This window comes from Mauremys reevesii, linkage group 10, assembly GCF_016161935.1.
Source record: "Mauremys reevesii isolate NIE-2019 linkage group 10, ASM1616193v1, whole genome shotgun sequence".
Lineage (NCBI taxonomy): Eukaryota > Metazoa > Chordata > Testudines > Geoemydidae > Mauremys > Mauremys reevesii.
Window position 1 is genome coordinate 55,000,317 of NC_052632.1, and position 21,048 is coordinate 55,021,364.

Genomic DNA, 21,048 nt, shown 5'->3' on the forward strand with positions numbered 1-21,048 from the left:
ACCCCTCACCCTCAGCCCCACAGCCCTCACCCCTGCACCCCCTCCGATCCCCAAACTCCGTCCCAAAGCCTGCACCCCCACCCCCTGCCGCAGCCTGGAGCCTGCACCGAGCACAGAGCCTGCACTCCAGACCCCCTCCCCCACCCAAACTCCCTCCCAGAGCCTTAGGCAGTAAATCTAAGTGCGTGTTTTGTCCTTTGAGTGAGGTGCATTACTGAGTGTATATATTTATTAAAACTGCTTGGAAATGACTTCGTCAAAAAAAAGAACACTCATGGAAGAAAAGAGTTTTCCAAGACAAATGGGAGAATTTATATTTTTTCACAGAGGTAAAAGATAAAATTCAATGCCTTATTTGTCAGCAAACGATTGCTGTTCCCAAGGAGTATAACGTGCGTCGGCACTATGACACGATTCACCATGAAAAATATGATGCATTCACCGGAAAAATCCGAGAGGAAAAAGTTCAGCAACTTAAAGCAGCATTTGCCAAGCAAAGAAATTTATTTTCAGGGATTAACAAGTCTAGCGAAGATTCAGTAAGAGCAAGTTTTGTGATAAGCGAAATGATAGCTAAATCATCGCGACCTTTTACAGAAGGCTTATTCATAAAAGAATGTCTTATGAAGGCCAGTGAAATTTTATGTCCTGATAGGAAGAAAGTTTTTGAAGGCATAAGCTTGTCTGCAAATACAGTTGCCTGCAGGATAACGGATTTAGCTGATAATGTGCAAAAACAATTGATTCAAATGGCAAAAGACTTTGAAGTATTTTCAATTGCTCTTGATGAGAGTACAGATGTATCAGATACCGCACAGTGTGCAGTGTTCATTAGAGGTGTGGACTGCAATTTGAATATAACTGAAGAATTGCTAGACTTAATGCCACTGAAGGGTACCACAACGGGACGTGACATATTTCAAGGATTGGAAGAGTGCATTGAAAAAGCTGCGCTGCCATGGAACAAACTCGTATCTTTGGCTACGGACGGTGCGCCATCAATGTGCTCTGAAAACATTGGTGTGGTTGGATTATTGAAGACCAAACTGAACAGCCTCAATATACCAGGAATTAGCTTCACCAGTATACATTGTATTTTGCACCAAGAAGCCCTGTGTAGTAAAAGTCTACAAATGAAAGAAGTTATGGATGTAGTTGTTAAAACTGTTAATTTTATACGTGCACGAGGGCTGAATCACAGACAGTTCACTTCTTTTCTAGCAAGTATGGACAGTGAATATGGGGAACGTCTGTATCACACTCAAGTTAGATGGCTGAGTCGTGGAAATGTTTTGAAGCGTTTTTTTGCACTTAAAGAGTAGATTGATTCCTTCATGAAAATGAAAAACAAGGAGGTTCCACAGCTTGCTGATTCCACTTTTATCTGCAACCTTGCTTTTCTAACAGATGTAACTGATCACCTGAATGCACTGAACTTGAAACTTCAGGGTAGAAAACAGGTGATAACACAGATGTATGACAGTATTAAGTCATTCAAAGTCAAGCTTACTTTATGGGGGAAACAGCTGACTGCTGGCAATTTGGTCCATTTCTCAACTCTGAATTCCTTAGGAAAAGTTGAACCCAAATCCTTGAAAGAATATGCAGAGATAATTTCTAACTTACACAAACAGTTTGATGTGCGGTTTAAAGATTTCAAGGCACTTGAATCACATTTTCAACTTTTTTCCACACCATTTGCTGTTGAAATTGACAATGTTGCAGAGGAAATGCAGATGGAGTTAGTGGAGCTTCAGTGTGACACGATTTTGAAGCAGAAGTATACAGATGTTGGAATTCCAGAATTCTACAGGTTTCTTTCACAAGAAAGATTTCCCATGTTATTCTCTGCTTCTGCAAGGATAATGGCAATGTTTGGAAGTACATATATATGTGAACAGTTTTTCTCTTCCATGAAGATTAACAAATCTGTGTTAAGGTCAAGGCTCACTGATGAACATTTGCAAGCAACACTGAGATTGGTTTCGTCTCAGGATATCAAACCTAATATTGATGCTCTGGTTGATGCAAAACGCTGCCAGCTAAGTGGCCAAAAATGAAATGACTGTCAAAATTAGCACTGATGTTTCACATTATAGTTAAAGAAGTTAATAAAAAAGTTAATAAATTGACTTTTAATAGCATACTATATTTTAATACTATACTACTATATTACTCTTCATTTTTTTTTCTGCCTACCTCCAGGCGCTTCCCGCCGCCAAGCTGCCAAACAGCTGTTGGTGGCGCTTAGCACTTTCCAGGAGGGAGGGGGGAGGAGCGGGGAGCCGCGCGCTTAGGGGAGGAGGTGGAGAAGAGACAGGGCAGGGGTGGGGCCTGATGGAAGGGGTGGATTGGGGGTGGGGCCAGGGGCAGCAAGGGGGCATGTCAGTGATGCGGCCCTTGGGCCAATGCACTAGTCCTCATGCGGCCCTCGGGGTCATTTGAGTTTGAGACCCCTGGTCTACATTATGTACTAGGGATGCGATTCCCCTGCTCATGTACACATACTCTTGCTAGCTCTTATTGAGCTAACACAAGTATAAATAGCAGTGTAGTTGTGGTAGCATGGGTAGTGGCAGCATGAGCATGAGTGAGCTGTGCCGAGTACAAACCTGCCAGAAACCAGTTGGTATGTCTTCAGCACAGCTCAGCCAGGCCCATTCTGCTGCTATGCATACAGATATGCATATAAATAACAGCCACACTGCTATCTATACTTTCTTGTGATGTCATTTGTTCACTAGTTGTCCAAGGTAGAGAAGACCTGGAACTCTAATGTTAAAACAAACATTAGCATCACCTATATGCTGTGCCTTACTTGGGCCGGGTTACAAGCTGCCAGTTCAGCCCTTTGTTAATAACTTGACCAGATATTTCATGCATGGGCTTTTACTGTGTTTTATACATGTATGAGATAATCAATTGACATTTCTTGCTACTTTTCGATGTCAGGACCATTAAGTCGACCAGAAAAGCCACTGTCAGCAACTCGAAGGAATGTTTGTGAGAAGAAGGATCCTGAGCAATCTGCTTCTGCTGTCATTAAAGCTATGCAAACTGAAAATGAGATCTTGCAAAGAGAGATGCTTTGCAGAAGGCTGGAGACTTCTGCCAGCCATCAAATGGTATGCCAAAGTACTGAGCTTGGACAAGAGAGATCCAAGGTGTTCAGTAGCAAAAATTGTATCCTTTCCCTAAACATGAATAGGAATCTTATATGGTTTAATGCAGTGCTACTCAGACCTCAGTGGTTCAGGAGCCAAACTGGCAATCAACATTACCCCCAAAAGCCGCAGTAGTATGAATTCATTGTTTCATTGTTAATTCAGTCAATTATATATATAATGCTCACAGCAAAATGACTGACCAAGTATTATTATTTTATCAACTACAATTGGTTAATAACATAGTAAAAGCATCCTGATTTAATAATTAAATAACACAGTGTTTTAATATCATGTGCTGCAAAGAGCCACATTAGACACATTAAAGAGCTGCTTGTGGCCCACAAACCCCAGTCTGAGTATCACTGGTTTAAAGCCTTACAAGGGTGCATGGTGGGGTGACTCTTAACACTACGTGAAATGAAATAGTGTGGTCACCCCACATGCACTTTCTGGGGATATTACCTTACAGCTCTTTCTTGAGTTGAGAGAAGATCAGAAAAAAATGTGTTAACCATTTATGTGACTCTTCTTCTTCGAGGTAGAAAGGATCCTTCTGGTTTCTGCCATTCCCTCCCTCAAAGTTACAATTAGTTAACACCCAAACAATTTGAAAAGCAGTCACATGACTTTCATTGCACACATTCACACTTAGGGCCTGATCCTAGTTTCACTGAAGTCAATGGGAGCTTTTCATTGGCTTCAGAATTGGATCAGACCCTTATTGGCTGGATTTTAAGACTGGATCTGTTGGTGTTAAAGAATCTCTTTCCAGGTTATGGGCTGCCAAATTCTGCAAATTCTCCAATTTTTTTGTGATGTCTGTTGTTTTGTGGTTAAGAGAGAGAGAGAAGTTCCCTCTGCATATTCACAAATAACATGAACTTGCTATGTTTTATGAAAGTAAGGTAATACTTAAAATAGGCATTATCTTGGGACACAGAGTGGGATTTTCAAAAGCCCCCAGTCTCAGTGTTGGCCTAACTCTACTCTCAGGGAAGTAATTTACTTCCAGTTACTACTAACACTGAAGGCTTTGAAAATCCCACCTTCAACATGTGAATGTGCTACAGGGCAGAATTAAGGAGCTAAAAAGAAAATAAACAAAAGATGGCATTTTATTTCCCAAGACTTTTAAATTCTACTGGCTTTGATTGCATGTGTAAATTCTATAGCCCAACTTCTTACCTCAGATTCTGTGCACCTTCCAAAGCCTACAGGAGCCTCTCTCTATCTCTCTTACAAGATTCAGAAGGTCCTTTCCCTCAACTTCAGCTGTTCTTAATTATTCACCCCATATCTGACCCACAGACTTTTCACTGCACAGCTAGGTTACCCATTTGTACATATATCTCAAATTCTCAATGACAAGAACATGAGAAAAATCTAGTGCATCTCTGGTATGTCATTTAGCAGAGAAATTGTTCTCCTGGAGAAGCAGTGCATGGCCTTGTTCCAGATGAAATAGGATTCGGTTTGACCAAGTTACAAGCCTTGAAGTCCAGGGGATATAGGTTCAGGCCTCCTCCTCCTGCTACTTTGGCCCCAGCTCCAGGCCCTTCAAGACATGAGGGAAGTGCCAAATAATCATTTTGATGGATGCAAATTGGTTTTGATGGATGCATGTTGAAGATGCAAACAGTCTCCATCTCTCCAGACCCAAATTCTCCCACTTTTGAAAATGGTCTCTCCCACTTCCTCAGTGCTTGGTACCAAGTTACTTCAGACCAGTAGGTCTTGAGCAATGTGGAAGAGGGTTATACCGTCCAGTTTGTTTCTACTGCTCCCTGCCACCCTCCTTCCCCATCCCTCTTCAGGGACTTCTTTCATGAGAAGATCCTCTTCCAGGAAGTACAATCTCTCCTTTGCTCTGGGGCCACAGAGGAGGTTCAACACTGTCTCAGATGGCAGGGGTTTTAGTCCCTCTATTTCTTAATCCCAAAAGTGAAGAGGGGTCTCAGACCGATCTTAGACTTGTTTCAACTCAACAAATTCTTAAAAAATGAAGTTTTGCATTGTCACCCTAGCTTCTATTATCCCCTCCCTGGATCCTGGAGACTAGTGTGCCACCCTTGACACACTACAAAGGAAGATGTGGTGATCTTACTCACAGACTAAGTCTACTTAGTGTCTACTTCCATGTGGCAATCAACAAAGCTCACAGGATGTACCTCAGATTTTTGGTAAATCAAAATCATTACCAGTTCATTGTGCTACCATTTGGCCTGCCAGCAGCTCTCAGGGTCTTTACAAAAGTTATGGCAGTAGTATCTGCATTCCTCAGAATATCTGGAGTTCAACTCTGTCTGGATGACTGGCTTGTCAAGGACCAATCCAGACTGCAGGTACGTGCAGTGTATCCCTGAGCCAGTCAACAATCAATGCTTTGGGACTGCTTGTCAACACAGAGAAGACTCTCATCTCCTTAGTCCAACGGATAGAGTTTATAGGGGCTGTAATGGACTCAACTCAGGCCAGAGCTTTTCTTCCAGACTCAAAGGTTCAAGCAATTCAATCAGTTGTTATAGATATGAAAGCTCACCTGGTCACAACAGCACAAAAATGTTTGAGGCTTCTGAGGCACATGGGTTCCTGCACTTACCTGGTTCAGTATGCCAGATTGCACCTCAGAGTTCAACAGGGTTGGCTGGCATCAGTCTACTTTCTGAGCTATCATCATCTAGATTCAGTGGTGAAGGTGCCCTCTCAGGTCCTCCCTTCCCTACATTTGTGAACAAGTCTAACCAATCTATATGTAGATGTTCCCTTTGCCTGCCCACAGTCAACATGCACGTTAGCTCTGGCTGTTAAGTTTGGTTGCTAGTTTGATCAAAGTACATCTGGCAACTATTTCACTGTTCCATCCTGAAGTGGATTTTTCTCTAATGACATATCCATAAGTTTTTGAATGGCCTAGTCAAATTGTATCTTTAGGTGCAAGACTCCCGCTCTCCCGTGGGATCTAAACTTAGTGTTGTCAAGACTTATGAGTCCCCTGTTTGAGCCTTTGCCTTGCACTCTACTGCATCTGTCAATAAAGAGTATTTTTGGTGGCCATCACCTCGGCCAGAAGGGTAGGAGAGCTGCTTGCCTTAATGTCTGGGCCTCCCTATGTGATATCCTTTAGGGACAAAGTTTACCTGTATTCTCAACCAAGGTTTGTCCCAAAGGTGGTGTCATCTTTCCGTATGAACCAGCCAATTTATTTGCCTGTATTCTATCGGAAGCTGCATTTGAGCAAGGAAGAGGAGTGTTTCCATACCCTGCATATCAGAAGAGCTCTGGCATTCTAACTGCACAGAACCGGAACTTCCCTAAGTCTTCCGAACTGTTAGTAGAGCTGGAAGACAGAACAAAAGGACAATCAGTCTCCACCCAAAGAATTTCTTCTTAGATAGCCTCCTGTATATGCATGTGATATGACATGGCTAATGTCACCCTTGTGAGCAGAGTCTCAGCTCATTCACTGAGATCACAGTCTGCCTCAGTGGCTTTTGTGACACATGTTCCAATTGTGGACATTTGTAGAGCGGCAACCTGGTCCTCAGTCCACGTGTTTGCCTCCCATTATGCTGTGGCTCAAGGCTCCAGAGACAATGCTAGCGTTGGATGAGTTGTTGTCCAATCCCACCTCTTGTTTTCACAGCTTGAGAGTCACCAAGAGTGGAATGCTCATGTGCAATCACTTGAAGAAGAAAAACTAACCCGTTCAGTAACTGTTATTCTTTGAGAGTGTCACATGTGTCCATTCCATGACCCACCCTCCTGCCCCTCTACTTTGGAATTCTAGCAAGAAGGAATTGAGGGGAGTTAGGGGTGGCTCTGCCCTTTATATGTCCACGCAGTGGTGCATGGCAGCAGAGGGCACTTGAGCCTCCCAACGGGTACCGCTGAGGGGAAAAAATTCTGATGTCTCTGCGCTGGGGACACAGACACTAAGAATGGAATGGGCATGCACAGCATATCTCAAACAAGAACAGTTATTGAACAGGTTAGTAACTCTTTTTTCCAGGACCTGATGAAACACGTGGTGGAAACCTCAATCATACTCCTGGAAGTGGTCCAAGAGAAGCAGCACAAAGAAATTCTTCATATTTCCACAATAGGGAGACTTATCATGGCCATTAATGAAAGTTTACTGGAGCCCTCAACAACCATCTGTGTACACCTCCATCCATCCCTTTGTGAGTCTGTGACCAGTGATGGATAAAGTGTGACAGCCTTCTTAAGCTAGTATGTTGCTTAATTTTAACAATAGGAGCAGCATTTAGAGAAAAAGGATTTTAAACAGTCAACATGCATGTCTTTCTTACCTAGAGCCCTATCATTCTGTGAGGGTGTCCTAAGCAGGCCTCGCTTCTTCAGGTACCCCAATAGGTGTCTGTGTTAGTTTGAACAGCTCTCCCAACAATTACCTCCCCATGGACAGAGAGCCTCATTTTATCCCGCTAGAGTTTCTTTGGGCTTGCCAGTTGACAGGCTTTTGGCTCTGCTTGTCCAAAACAATTCAGCAGGCTCCGCAGGAGATTGAGGCAGGCTCCTCAGAGCCAATGGCTCAGCCATTGTCCTACAATAACCCTCTAATGTTCACTATAGGGTAGCTTATCTTGAGCTGTTGTTTCCTTCCTGTTTATTTTCTTACAGCTTACTATTAAACTAAACCAATATATTCACACAGTAAACATCTCAATAACCAGGTCAACATATAGTAGTTATAAATAATTACAGAAAAGCTCACCATCTGTCACACTAGTAATTGTTGTTCTCTGAAAGCTGTGTGATGTGATGGATCAAAGCTCACTCTTCCTTCAGCATTTAAAGGTTATGTAATCTTTTGTACTTTGTTCAATTGTGATAAACATGGGAATATTCTTATGAAGAACCAGGGAGATATCTGCATTTTTTTATGAATGTCCTGTGAACCTCAGTGCTTATTATCATCCTTTAGGACTGCATGAAGTTGAATCAAAGAAAGCTGTTAGGGGAAACAAGCAGGAAATGAATGACAGACACAAGGTTCCTCCAAAGAGAATACCAACTGTCCTTAAAAAAATAATGTGAGAACTATTAATTGGAAAATGCTGTTTCCAGCCACGCTAGCAGATCTATTTTTCCCCAGCCTGAGCCTAGAATCAAAGGAACATTAAACCATTAAAGACTTCTTCCTACAGAGGAAGGCAGGGGTGTGTGGGCATCAGCTGCCTGGGGGACACACTGTAAGAGAGATAGGCAGAAAATGCTGCATGGCCTGGCTGTCTCTTGCAACCCAGAAGTAGGGGGCCTGGACTGAGTGGAACTTATGGGAAACTTTCAAGGGAAGGGTAAGAGTTAGGTAAGACCCAGGCAAATAGACCTTTTGTTGTTTTATCCCTTTCTGCTTGCTATCTACATTTGGGTGTATAAACAATATGTTTGTTTTGAAGAAGTCAGTTTTGAGTCACTTTAATTAGCTATGGTTCACAAGTCTCCCAAGAGAAGTTTTCTTGCAGGTTCAGTTGGGACTGTCATGTTATCATGGTTGGGAAATAAGGGGGACTGCAATCCACAGATTCAGTCCAAGAGTGGTTGAGCCTTGGAGTTCCACCCTTGACAGAGGTGAATGAAGCCAAGTCTGTCACCTGAAGGGTGCACTCAAGTGGGCCTTTAAAGGGATCCAAAAAGCAGTTTGCAGTGTAACCATGACAGTTTTTATCATCTACCGTGAAAGGAGCACGTGGTTTTAGCAGTAGGCCCCACGAGTGACTTTAGGTCTTTGAATTTGAGGAGTTTCTGCCCTGTTCACATGCAGGATCCTGAGACAATGGCAGTGCTCTTTCTTTCAAAGTATTATCAGCAGAGAACTGCCATTGCAGGATGTAATTTCTTATTTTCATGAAAGCACATTGGAGTAGTGCAAGCTGAAAGTGGGAAGGAAATTGCATTTTCGCTCTTTGATCTAGGCTTTAAATCTCATATTAATAAATTATTTTAAAGGGTGGTAGGTAATCCTTTTACATTATTTTCACCTGCCTATAGTATTACATGTAAAGGACCAGATCCTAATCTCAGCTATACCAGTGTAAATCCACAGTAATTCCATTAAATTCAATGGAAACATGATGGATTTACATTAGTTTAGCTAAAATCAGAATATGACTATACTCTCATTCATTTCAGAGACACAAACCACAACTCATATTGTTTTGTGTGTGTAGGGAATAGTGTACATAAAATTTGCTAATCTTTTCTTACATAGCTGCCTTCTGTTTCAACTTCATCTGTTTCTGCAACAACCGAGCCTTCAGAAAAACAACAGGAAACAACTGTAGTGTCAGAAGCTATTGAAAGAATTGGCCATTTGGGAAGCAGGTAGCTATATTAGTTTATTTAAGAATGATTTCCTTAATGTACTGGATTTTTGATATCATATACTGTGGTTGTCTGGTTTCATCATTTCTTGTGATTATTTCTACGAGCATGTAATTTCTGCTCTGTGTAATGGGATAAATCTTACTACTAAACATTTTTCTAGATGTTCCTTCCAGTGTCCCATATTTTGTCTCTGCCCTGTAAAAGGCAGGATGACCTGCATCTTGGTTATCTACAGGAGAGAGGCTGAAAATACTGGTTTTCTTAAAAGTTCAACAGACTTTTCTGCTATAGTCCAGGTGAGAGTGGGTGTGTAATGGGGTTTATCAACCCTGCACCAACGAGGCAAGGGTTAAGGAGCCACTCTGGACACAGGAAGCCTCGCCTTTGCTAGGCATGTTTCCAGTGGTGGGAGCATTCAGAGAGGAAGTAGCTCAGCAGTGGAGGAGATTCCAGAGACAGACCAGAGAAGAGCATAGGAAGGCCCGATTTTGCAAAACAGTTCATCCTCCAAATGGATTCCTCCAAGATGGGCCCCAGGGCCATATTGTCCGAGGAGGTGGATGGCAAAGAACATCCAATACTGTATGTAAGCAGAAAGCTGTTCCCCTGGGAAACCAAATACTTGACAATTGAGAAGGAGATGCAAGCAGAATAAAGTTCAGACCAGTAATATATATATATATTTGGTGCTATAATAAGTGCAAAGTCACAAAGCTGAAAACAGTTATGAGCTAAATCAGCTGGGAGGAAGAATTTAACAAAGAAGAATGTGAGTGATAATTGGGACTCATTTAAGAACACCTTACTAGATGTCCAAATAGCCACAAAGAAGGCTGTGCTGGTTAACAAAACAACCTGGTTTAGAGGAGACGTGAAGGCAGCTATTATTATATACTTACTGAATGTTTTATATATCTATAGGGTCAGCCTAAGGGTGATTCTCCACCAAAGAAACAGTCTCATAAACAAAAACCCAGGGGGGGTACCTTTCGCTGCCCCTCTTGCTGGGGCAAAGTGTCATCCTGTTGGTTGCCCTGAGGTGTCAGTCCTTCCCGTAGCAGGCACTCAGTTTTGGCTGTCTCCTCTATGAGAAGGAACACAGCCTCTCACCCTGGAGCAGTTTATTTCCCTGTTGCCACTAGCCTGGCAGCAGCTTGTCTATCTTTCTCTCTCTCTCCCTCTCCCCCTTGTTCTCCCCAGAGGAGAGGTTTTTAAAGGCCTCAGGCAGCGCTTAATTGGATTCCGGTGTCCGTAATTGACCTGAGGTAACTACTTCTCAGCTTGTAGGAAAAAGGGCCTTAACATTCTAGGGCTAATATATCAGCCTTCCAGGACCCTCTTGCAGCCATCTGGCCTGACTTTGTCACAACAGATATCTATCTATCTATCTATCTATCTATCTATCTATCTATCTATCTATCTATCTATCTATCTAAAACAAATTCAAGAAGGGGGAAGCTGAAAGAAAGGAATATGAATCAGAAGTTAGGAATTGTAGAAAATTGATAAGGGAAGTCAAAGGACACAAGGAGAACTCTACGGCCAGCAAAGTTAGACAATAAAAAGGAGTTTTTTCAATATATTAGGAACAAAAAGAAACCTGAAAATTGTATTAGTCCACTACTTGATGAAAACGATAGAATTTTCAATAATAATGCAGAAAAGGCAGAAGTGTTCAATAAGTATTTCTGTTCTGTATTGTGGAAACATTAGATGACATAGTCTCATCATATGGTGATGATAACACTCTTTCCATTCCACTAATGTCTCTGGAGGTTGTTACACAGAAGTTACTAAAGTTAGACCTTAAATCAGCAGGTCCAGGTAACCTGCATTCAAGAGTTTTAAAACAGCTGCCTGAAGAGCTCACTGAACCATTTATGTTGATTTTCAATAAGTCTTGGAGCACTGAGAAGTTTCAGAAGACTAGAAGACAGCTATTGTTGTGCCATTTTTTAAAAAAAGTCAACGGGATGACAGGGATAATTATACGCCTGTCAGTCTTAAATTGATTCTGAGTAATGGAGCAACTGATATGAGACTCCCATTAATAAACAATTAAAGGAGAGTAATGTAATTAATGCCAATCAACATGGATTTATGGAAAATAGATCTTTTCTAACTTGATATCTTTTTCTGATGAGTTTACAAGTTTAGTTGATACAGGTAATGGTGTTGATGTAATAGACTTTTGTAAGGTGTTTGACTTGGTACTGCGCAACATTTTGATTAAAAATCTAGAATGATATAAAATTAAAATGGCACACATTAAATGGATGAAAAACTGGCTAAGTGATAGGTCTCAACATGAAATTGTAAATGGGAAATCATCATAGAGTGGGTCTGTTTCCAGTGGGATCCCATAGGGATCAGTTCTTGTCTCTATGCTAGTCAACATTTGTATCAATGCTCTGGAAGGAAACATAAAATCATCACTGATAAAGTTTGTAGATGACACAAAAATTGGAAAAGTGGTAAATAATGAAGAGAACAGGTCACTGATACAGAACAATCTGGATTGCTTGGTAAACTGGGCACAAACAAACAACATGCATTTAATACAGCTAAATGTAAATGTGTACTGTGATGGGTTTGGTCACAGAGACCCCCTTTGGACTGTCACCTGATGTGCTGAAAGTACCTCTGAGCTCATTTTCTTTGCCAGCTTGGGACTCCAGAACCCCGTCTTGTTGAGCCAGACACGCTAGCCTGCTGCAACACAGACCCAGGGTCTGAACCACGCCCCCAAAGCTGCAGACTTAACTGAAAACAGCTCAGGAAGTACTCCTGTCTCCAGCACCCAGACACTCAGCTCCCAATGGGATCCAAACCCCAAATAAATCCATTTTACTCTGTATAAAGCTTATACAGGGTAAATTCATAAGTTGTCTGCCCTCTATAACACTGATAGAAAGAGATACCCAGCTGTTTGCTCCCCAAGTATTAATCACTTACTCTGGGTTAATTAATAAACAAAAAATGATATTAAGTATAAAAAGTAGGATTTAAGTGGTTTCAAGTAATAACAGACAGAACAAAGTAAGTTACCAAGCAAAATAAAACAAAACACACAAGTCTAAGCCTAATACATTAAGAAACTGAATACAGGTAAATCTCACCCTCAGAGATGTTCCAATAAGCTTCTTTCACAGACTAGACTCTTTCCTAGTCTGGGCCCAATTCTTTCCCCTGGCACAGTCCTTGATAGTTCCCACTGAGGTGGTAACTAGGAATTTCTTATGACTGGCAGTCCCCTTTGTTCTGTTCCACCCTCTTTTATAGCTTTGGCCTAAGGCAGGAATCTTTTGTCTCTCTGGGTCTCCACCCTCTATCTAAATGGAAAAGCACCAGGTTTAAGATGGATTCCGGTTCAGGTGATCACATGTCACTGTAAGACCTCCTTCTTCATTACCTAGTAGCTGGAAGACAGGTACACAGGAAGGCTTGCAGGTAAACAAACCCATTCGCAGTTCATTGATTCTGAAGCACCCTTAATGGCTTTCACTTAACATGTTTACATCAGTAATACAAGTTTATATCTTATTCTCCTAACTCCAGACATAGAAATAATACATGCAAACAAATAGGATGAACACACTCAGTAGATCATAAGCTTTGTAATGATACGTTACAAGAGGTCTTTTGCATAAAGCATATTCCAGTTACATTATATTCACACTCATTAGCATATTTCCATAAAACATATGGAGTGCAACGTCACATGGACATCTAGGAACAAAGATCATAGGACATACTTCCAGGATGGGGGACTCTATCCTAGGAAGCAGTGACTCTGAAAAATATTTGGGGGTCATGATGGATAATCATCTGAACATGAGCTCCCTGTATGATATTATGGCCAAAACAGCCAATGTGATTCTCAGATGCATAAACAGGGGAATCTCAAGCAGGAGTAGAGAAGTTATTTTATCTCTATGTTTGGCATTGGTGCAACCACTGCTGGAATACTTTGTCCAGTTCTGGTGCTCATAATGCACAAAGTATGTTGATAAATTGGAGAGGGTTCAGAGAAGAGCCCTGAGAATGATTAAAGGATTAGAAAATATGCCTTATAGTGATAGACTCAAGGAGCTCAATCTGTTTAGTTTATCAAAGAGAAGGTTAAGGGGTGACTTGATTACAGAATATAAGTACCTACATGGGGAAAATATTTAAATAGTGGGCTCTTCAATCTAGCAGAGTAAGGTATAACATGAAGTTGAAGCTAGACAAATTCAGATTGGAAATAAGGCTTGTTATACAGGCGGTCAGACTAGATGGTCACAGTGGTCCCTTTTGTCCTTGGAATCTATGAATCTATAGCACAGGCCAGAGAACTTCCCTGAAATAATTCCTAGAGAATATCTTTTAGAAAGCATCCAATCTTTTTTTAAAAAATTGTCAGTGATGGAGAATCCCCCACAGCCCTTGTTCAGTTGTTCCAATGGTTAATTACTCTCACTGTTAAAAATGTACACCTTATTTCCACTCTGAATTTGTCTAGCTTCAACTTCCAGCCATTAGATTGTGTTATACCTTTCTCTGCTAGATTGAAGAGCCCACAATTAAATATTTGTTCCCATATAGGTACTTGCATGTAGATTAAAGAGCCCTCTGGAATCAAATATCTTCTCATGTATAGGTATTTATAAACTGTGTTTAAACTTCACCGCTGAATAAGCCCTTAAGAAAAATCCTTTATCTAAAAATAGCACATCTTACAAAGCAAGTATGTGGGAAACAAAGAAAAATGCTGCTGCTGTCGATACGGGGGCAGAAATAAAGCAGTGTTTGCATTGCTTTTTAAGTACATCTTTGTCTAAATTTCATGTGTTTCTAATAGCGTTTTTTAAATAATTGCAATGTCCTGCATGAGTTAGGTGGGGGTTTTTTCATTCTGAGTTTTTTTCACCTTTACTCTAACTCATTATTTTTTTTCCCTAGTAAAAGATTTAGAAACAAAATTCCTAAAAGTTTAACTATGTTTCAGGCAACAGAAGAAACTTTTGAAACTCCTGCAGGAAATTGAGAGCTGTTCTACCTGCCACAGTCACAAAGTCCTACCTGCTGAGGAACTGGAGCCAGATTCTGTGGTGAGAAATAAGGCTTTTACAGATAGGTGCAATAATCACAGCTTTGTAACTATTCTGCCATCCAGATTTTATCAGAAACCAAAATGAAAAAGTGGTACTTTGAATGACCTGTGGCCTTATGGGAGAGTGCACAGGAAACATGACTTCAACATGTCTCAGGGAGCAGGCGCAGCTATGGGCATGGGGCTTCCTTGGACTACTGAATTGCCAGGGCCTCACTCCCTTGCAGTGAGAAGGGGTCATATGGGTGCTGCTGGTCATATGTGTTTGGAAAATGCAGTTGTATAGTGGCACAATGAATTAGAAACCCTAAGTAAATGTTTATATTGCACCTGTGCTAAACCCGTTTCATCATTTCAAATCTTGTCATTTAACATTTCTTTTTTTCAAAGTCACTTGCAACTCTTGCTCCATAGACACACTCAACAGGAAGTAAGTTAACACTGTGCAAGTTATTGGAGTCTTGTTATGCAGATTTAGCTCTGTGGTTTCCATATATTCCACAGGTTTGTCATGTTCACTTCACAAAGTGATTTGATCCTGATCATATGTGTTAACAAATGTAGTAATGCTTCTTTTTCTGCATCTTATTGAAGGCTGAATCCTCTCACAGCAGCTCTAGTTTAGTGTTACTCAAGAGAGAACTAGCCAGAGATTATGATTTTATATAAAAATATTTCTTCTGCATTTACCTTCTCCCTCCGCCCAACCTGATCTCAAATAGCATTTGTGTCCTAGAGTGAATAACATCTATGAAAAACAAATGACTTTATGGATAGACTAATTATATTAAAACCAGTAGCTGAAAGCTTGTGCTGCCCCATGGGTGTGGCAGTTGGTTCAAGTAATCCATCATCTGTGCAGTCTCCCCATACAACCAATGGAATAGTTGCATGTAAATGATCTGTAGAATAAGGGTGGTTTTGGTTGAGTTGTCTCTGATTTCACCATGATTTAAGACTTTTGGCATGGCATAGATACATGTCTTGCTGTCACATGCATGTAATTTGTAAAGTCAGAATGGCTGAGAACTTTGAAATTAGATGGTAACACACTAACTCCCAGTGATGATTGAATCTGGTGATTATTTTGAAAAAGAACTCTCAACCATGGTTGTAGCTGTTCGATCACTACATACTGACTCTACAGACATTCTAGGCCTCAGAGTGACATTCTAAGTGACAATCCAAAAATCTTCTTATATAGATGCTCCAGTGTCTGCTTTCAAAAGCTCTGTTGTCACCTCCAGCTTTTACTGAATATATACCTGCTGCTGATGGGTTACTTGCATCATTCAATTAATTAAAAGTCTAGTTCTTCTTGATCCTCCCAAGGTTTTTTGGTAAGGAACCAAAATCCTGCCCTTGGACTTTACAGAGCTCATAGCCGATACATACACTAAGTTCAATACGTCTATTTGTCTGATTGGAGATTCAGAAAGTCACTAACAGACTAATCAGGCTTTTGAGTAATTTTCTGATCTTCAAACTCAATTTTGTCTCCAGGATGTGTAGCGAGGAGAGCACTTGCTCTGCAAGTGAATTCAGTTGTCTGGATTGGTTGTCTGCACACCATTCTGTCTGTCACTGCTCAGATTTTTTTACTAGGATATTGTAGGGAACCTAAGCTAGTTAGATGCCAAAAATCTCATTGAATTTCAAAGGGGTTTGGGTGCTTAACTCCCATAGGCTCCCTAAAGAACCCTACACTTTGTTAATAAGGATCCAAGGCACGTTACCATTGTTACAACTGCTGTAGTTGCTAATGTATATAATAAAAGGGAAGAAGGACCATACCTGAAAACCTGCTGTCTTTCAGATGATGATTGGTCAGAGAGAGGGTATGTGTGTGTATTATCAGAACTCCTACCAACAACTATAGTTAGTGTTGTCTAACTATACTTCTTGTCAAACTTTGTCAAATTTAACTGTTCAGGCTCAAATTTTCTTAAATTATTTTAAGAAAGTTTAACCAAAAATAGCTCAACCATTTCTTTAGGGAAAAATAGCTAGTTTTTCCACTGCTGCATACACCTATCTTACGAGGCAGGCAAGTATCATTCCTCCTTTATTTTACAGATGGAGTAAGATTGATGGAGAAAGGTTGCAAAGGTCAATTCTGGCAGACCTAGGAATTGAACCATCCACTAGATTCTGTGATGCTTTCCGGAAGCTGAGTGGAAAAGGTGCCACCTGGAGGGAAAGAGGGTAAAGGAGGCTATAAAGCCCCTTTGTACCTTCCAGATTCTGGGCTGCTTGTGGGTCATGTGGCTTCCAGCATAAATCAGAGCAGTCCCTGAGGGAGCTTTAACTTCTTCAAGTATTGTCCCTATGGGTGCTCCACTTCAGGTATTCATACGCCTCTTGAGCCCTTGATCAGAGATTTCTAGCTAGCAGTGCCTGTTCAGCCTGCACATGTGCCTGATATCTCCTTGTGCCAGACACCATGGATATATGAGGTGTATGGGGAAACTGCCCTCAGTTCCTTCTCTGCTGCCTCAACCTGAGGAAGAACACTGGTTTGCCTGCATAGAGGATACTCAACCGTTTCTCTTTACCTTTTTTCCATCAAAGTTATTTAGTTTAAAGTTGTCAATAGTATTGGTATAGCTCAGTGGTGGCCACCACTTCCCGCAGCTCTCATTGGCCGGGAACGGTGAACCATGGCCACTGGGAGCTGCGGGCGGACATGCCTGCGACGGTCAATGTAAACAAACTGTCTCGCGGCCCGCCAGGGGATTACCTTGACAGGCCGCAAGTTGCCCCCACTGGTATAGATAGTTAATTTAGGTGAGAAGACCGTTTCCCGGGACCCCTGCCCCCATTCAACCCCCTATTTCTCCCCCGACCACCATCTACATCCCCGCCCCCTGACCACCACCCCGAACTCCCTTGCCCTCTATCCAACCACCCCTGCTCCCTGCCCCCTTACCACGCTGCCTGGAGCACTGGTGGCTGGCGGCGCTACAGCCGCACCGCCTGGCTGGAGCCAGGCCATGCTGCCGCTGCCGCCACCATGCAGCACAGAGCACCAGGTCAGGCCAAGCTATGCAGCTACGCTGCCCCAGGAGCTCAGAGCCCTGCCACCCAGAGCATTGCGCCGGTGGCAGAACGAGCGAGCTGAGGCTGCGGAGGAGGGGAGACAGCAGGGGAGGGGCCAGGGGCTAGCCTCTCAGGCCAGGAGTTCAGGGGCTAGGCAGGATGTGGCCCATGGGCCGTAGTTTGTCCACCCCTGTACTAGAGGTTCTCTTGGGATAGTGCTTGGGGTATGCTACAGACCCCAGGATCAGATTTGGCTCTGGCTAGGGACTTCTTTAACGTTCACACCTTCCCATTGTCTTTGTTTATAAGAACTGATTTGGGCTTGCTTTTTTTTAACCTTGGAGCAAATTATTACAATGTTATAGAATCTTGTGATATTACATACAGCACTGATACACACATTTTTACCAAGACAATAACATTCAGCAGATTATGACATTTCAAATGGTACCTAACAAGGAATACTTTATACAGAATTTATCATAGTTTTGTAAAAGTGGTGAACACAATAGTATAGACCAGGGATCGGCAACCTTTCAGAAGTGGTGTGCTGAGTCTTCATTTATTCACTCTAATTTAAGGTTTTGCATGCCAGTAATACATTTTAACGTTTTTAGAAGGTCTCTTTCTATGAGTCTATAATATATAACTAAACTATTGTTGCATGTAAAGTAAATAAGGTTTTTAAAATGTTTAAGAAGCTTCATTTAAAATTAAATTAAAATGCAGACCGGTGGCCAGTGAGTGCCACTGAAAATCAGCTCGCTTGCTGCCTTTGGCACGTGTGCCATAGATTGCCTACCCCTGGTATAGACCATCACACCCTAAGGACCAGGGGCTTTCCTCCTCCCTTCTCCTCCAACAGAACTCTCACTCAAAATCCTCTGTTTACACATCTTTTAGCTGACTCCTGTGCCGTTGCGCCTGTGCTGCTAGCTGACTGTTCGGCTGCCTTTATAGGATGTCTAATTGGGGAAGCCCTGCCCCTAACCAGGGCTCTATTTCTCTTCCAGCACACTGCCCTCTACCAGCCTCGACAAACGGGACAGGAAAAGCCAACACCTTCCCTCCACCCCTCAACCCCCCCAAAAAACAAACCCACAAAACAGAAAAAAACCTCAACACCCTCAAAACCTCACTGTCCCTAAGGACAAAGGGCTTGCCTCCTCCCTTCTCCTCCAACAGAACTCCCATTCAGACTCCCCTGTTTACACTTCTGTTTGCTGGCTCCCATGCCTCACCCATCCATAATTGCTCCCTTAGATCTCCAGGACCGGTTCATTGCTCTTGACTTGCAAGAGTCCTATTTCCACTTGTCTATTCATCCAGCACAGGAAGTATCTCAGATTCCTTGTAGAAACATCTGATTACCAGTACAGAGTCCTGCCCTTTGGTCTTTCCACAATACTGAGGGTATTCACCAAGTACTCGGCATTCACGGCAGCTCACCTAAGGAGACAAGAAAAACAAGTCTATCTATACCTCAGAGACTAGCTGATTCAAGGAGATCATCCAACAGGTGACCAACTCAATCCAAGTAACCTTATAGCTCTTCACCTCATTGGGGCTCAAAGCCAACATATAAAACTCTACAGTGATTCCAACTCAACGCATAGAGTTCAGAGGTGCAGTGTTAGACTCCAGGTCAGTGAGAGCTTACCTTCCATAGGAAGGGTTCCAGATAACAGTAAGTCTCATTAACCACCTTGAAGATCATTCAAAAATATCAGTAAGAGTATGCCTTAGTCTGCTGGGATTCATGGACTCATGCACCTATGTTATGCAGTTTGCAGACTTCACCTATGCTGCATAAAAGGATGGTTGAAATTAGTATCTATCCAGCAGACACCATGTGGACATGCTGGACAAGGTCCCACAAGAAGTCCTCATTAAACTGGTGGAAAAACCCTCTTCATGGGTACAGTGGAGTACCCTTCTCCACACCTCTCTCTACAAAGACTTTGGTAATAGTCACCTTTTACTCAGGGACTGGGGGGGTGCTCCTCTGGATCACCATCAGTCTCAGGGCCTGTGATTCCCTCAGAGTTGTCCCCAGAAATGTGCCTCTTGTACTGCCCAGTATCTATCTGGACAATGCAAGCTCATAGAAAATCTGTCATTCCATTAATAGAAAATAATATGCACACATCTTGTTATCCCAAATGAAGTTCCCAAACACTTCAATCCAAACACACTGGTTTAGATAAAACCAGAAAACACTTTTATTAACTACAGAAAGGAAGATTTTAATTGATTACAAATGATGAGGCATAAAAGTCAGAATTGGTTACAAAGAAATAAAAGGTAAAATGCAAACTAATACCTAACTGAACAAGCTACGTGAATTCAAAGTGAAAGTCTCTCTCACTACATGTTCTAGCTGTATTACTGGCTGAGTTTTCCAGACAGGATCTCCCCCAAGTCAAATTATGCTTCCTTTGTCTTTCAAGTGTTGTCGATGCAGTGAGTACAGATGAATGGACATATGATTTGTGTTGTCTGTTCTCACTTCTTATAGTTATTTTCCTCTTTGAAAATCATCTCCAGTTGAGGTTCAGGAGGCAGAAAGTCTGTTTGCATAGGAACCTCCAGCTGTTCCATTGGCAAGATGTAGATTTTTTGCTCACACCCTTCTTCCTGTCAAAGAATGGCTGCTTAATCAGGGATTGATTATGTTGACACCTGGTTGAGGTGTTTGGGAATTTGTTTGAAGCTATTTCCCCAGACTTGGAACATGTCTTATACAGTAAAATTGTATAACTTTACATACAGTGCTGTCACACATATTTTACCAGGATGATAATGTTCAGCAAATTATGACTTTTCAAATGATACCTTACAAGGCATTCTTTGTACAAAATTTATCATAGTCATGTAAAAAGGGTAGGGATCTCACACCATTACATCAGCTTGAAGGGCAGGAGATATTCTGGTCCTCATGGCGGGTTCCCCTTATACAGTATTTCATAAGGACAACATCATCCTCAGGTCTCAACCCAATTCCCTACCTAAAATTGTTTCAGAGTTCCATGCATACCAATTTATTCATCTCCCAGTTTTCTTTCTGGAGACTTGCTCAGCATTGGGGGAAGCTAAAATTTACACACTTGATGTAGTACTGACATGACAACAACCACTCAGAAATGTACTGCAGCTCTATGTGGCCTTTGCAGAGATGGTTATGAGTCAAGCAATATCTTCAGAGCTTATCTAAGTGGCTCTCTAACTGTATAAGGAGTTGTATGTTATGTATTCATAATGTAAGTTATGAATTAGCCAGCTCAGGTCCACCTAACCACATTAGAGCTGCCTGTTTGAAGAATGTCCCTATTTCTGAAATCTGTAGGGCTAGGGCTAGAGCAGTTACATAGAGCTTGGTCCACACATTTACAAAACACT

At 41.8% G+C, this 21,048-nt stretch overlaps 1 protein-coding gene across 11 annotated transcripts in view; it reads left to right on the plus strand.

Annotated features, from left to right (window-relative positions):
* LOC120373518 (katanin interacting protein) overlaps nucleotides 1-21,048 on the plus strand; it is a 166,125-nt gene that overhangs the window by 55,279 nt on the left and 89,798 nt on the right. For all 11 annotated transcript variants that reach the window (XR_005585566.1, XR_005585567.1, XM_039492036.1 and 8 more), the window contains 3 exons: nucleotides 2,953-3,125; nucleotides 9,400-9,512; nucleotides 14,506-14,608. Coding sequence is in view for 9 of the 11 variants with exons in the window: in XM_039492036.1 (XP_039347970.1) it covers nucleotides 2,953-3,125; nucleotides 9,400-9,512; nucleotides 14,506-14,608 (389 nt within the window). In the remaining 2 variants the exon portion in view is untranslated. The remainder of the gene's footprint in view (nucleotides 1-2,952; nucleotides 3,126-9,399; nucleotides 9,513-14,505; nucleotides 14,609-21,048) is intronic.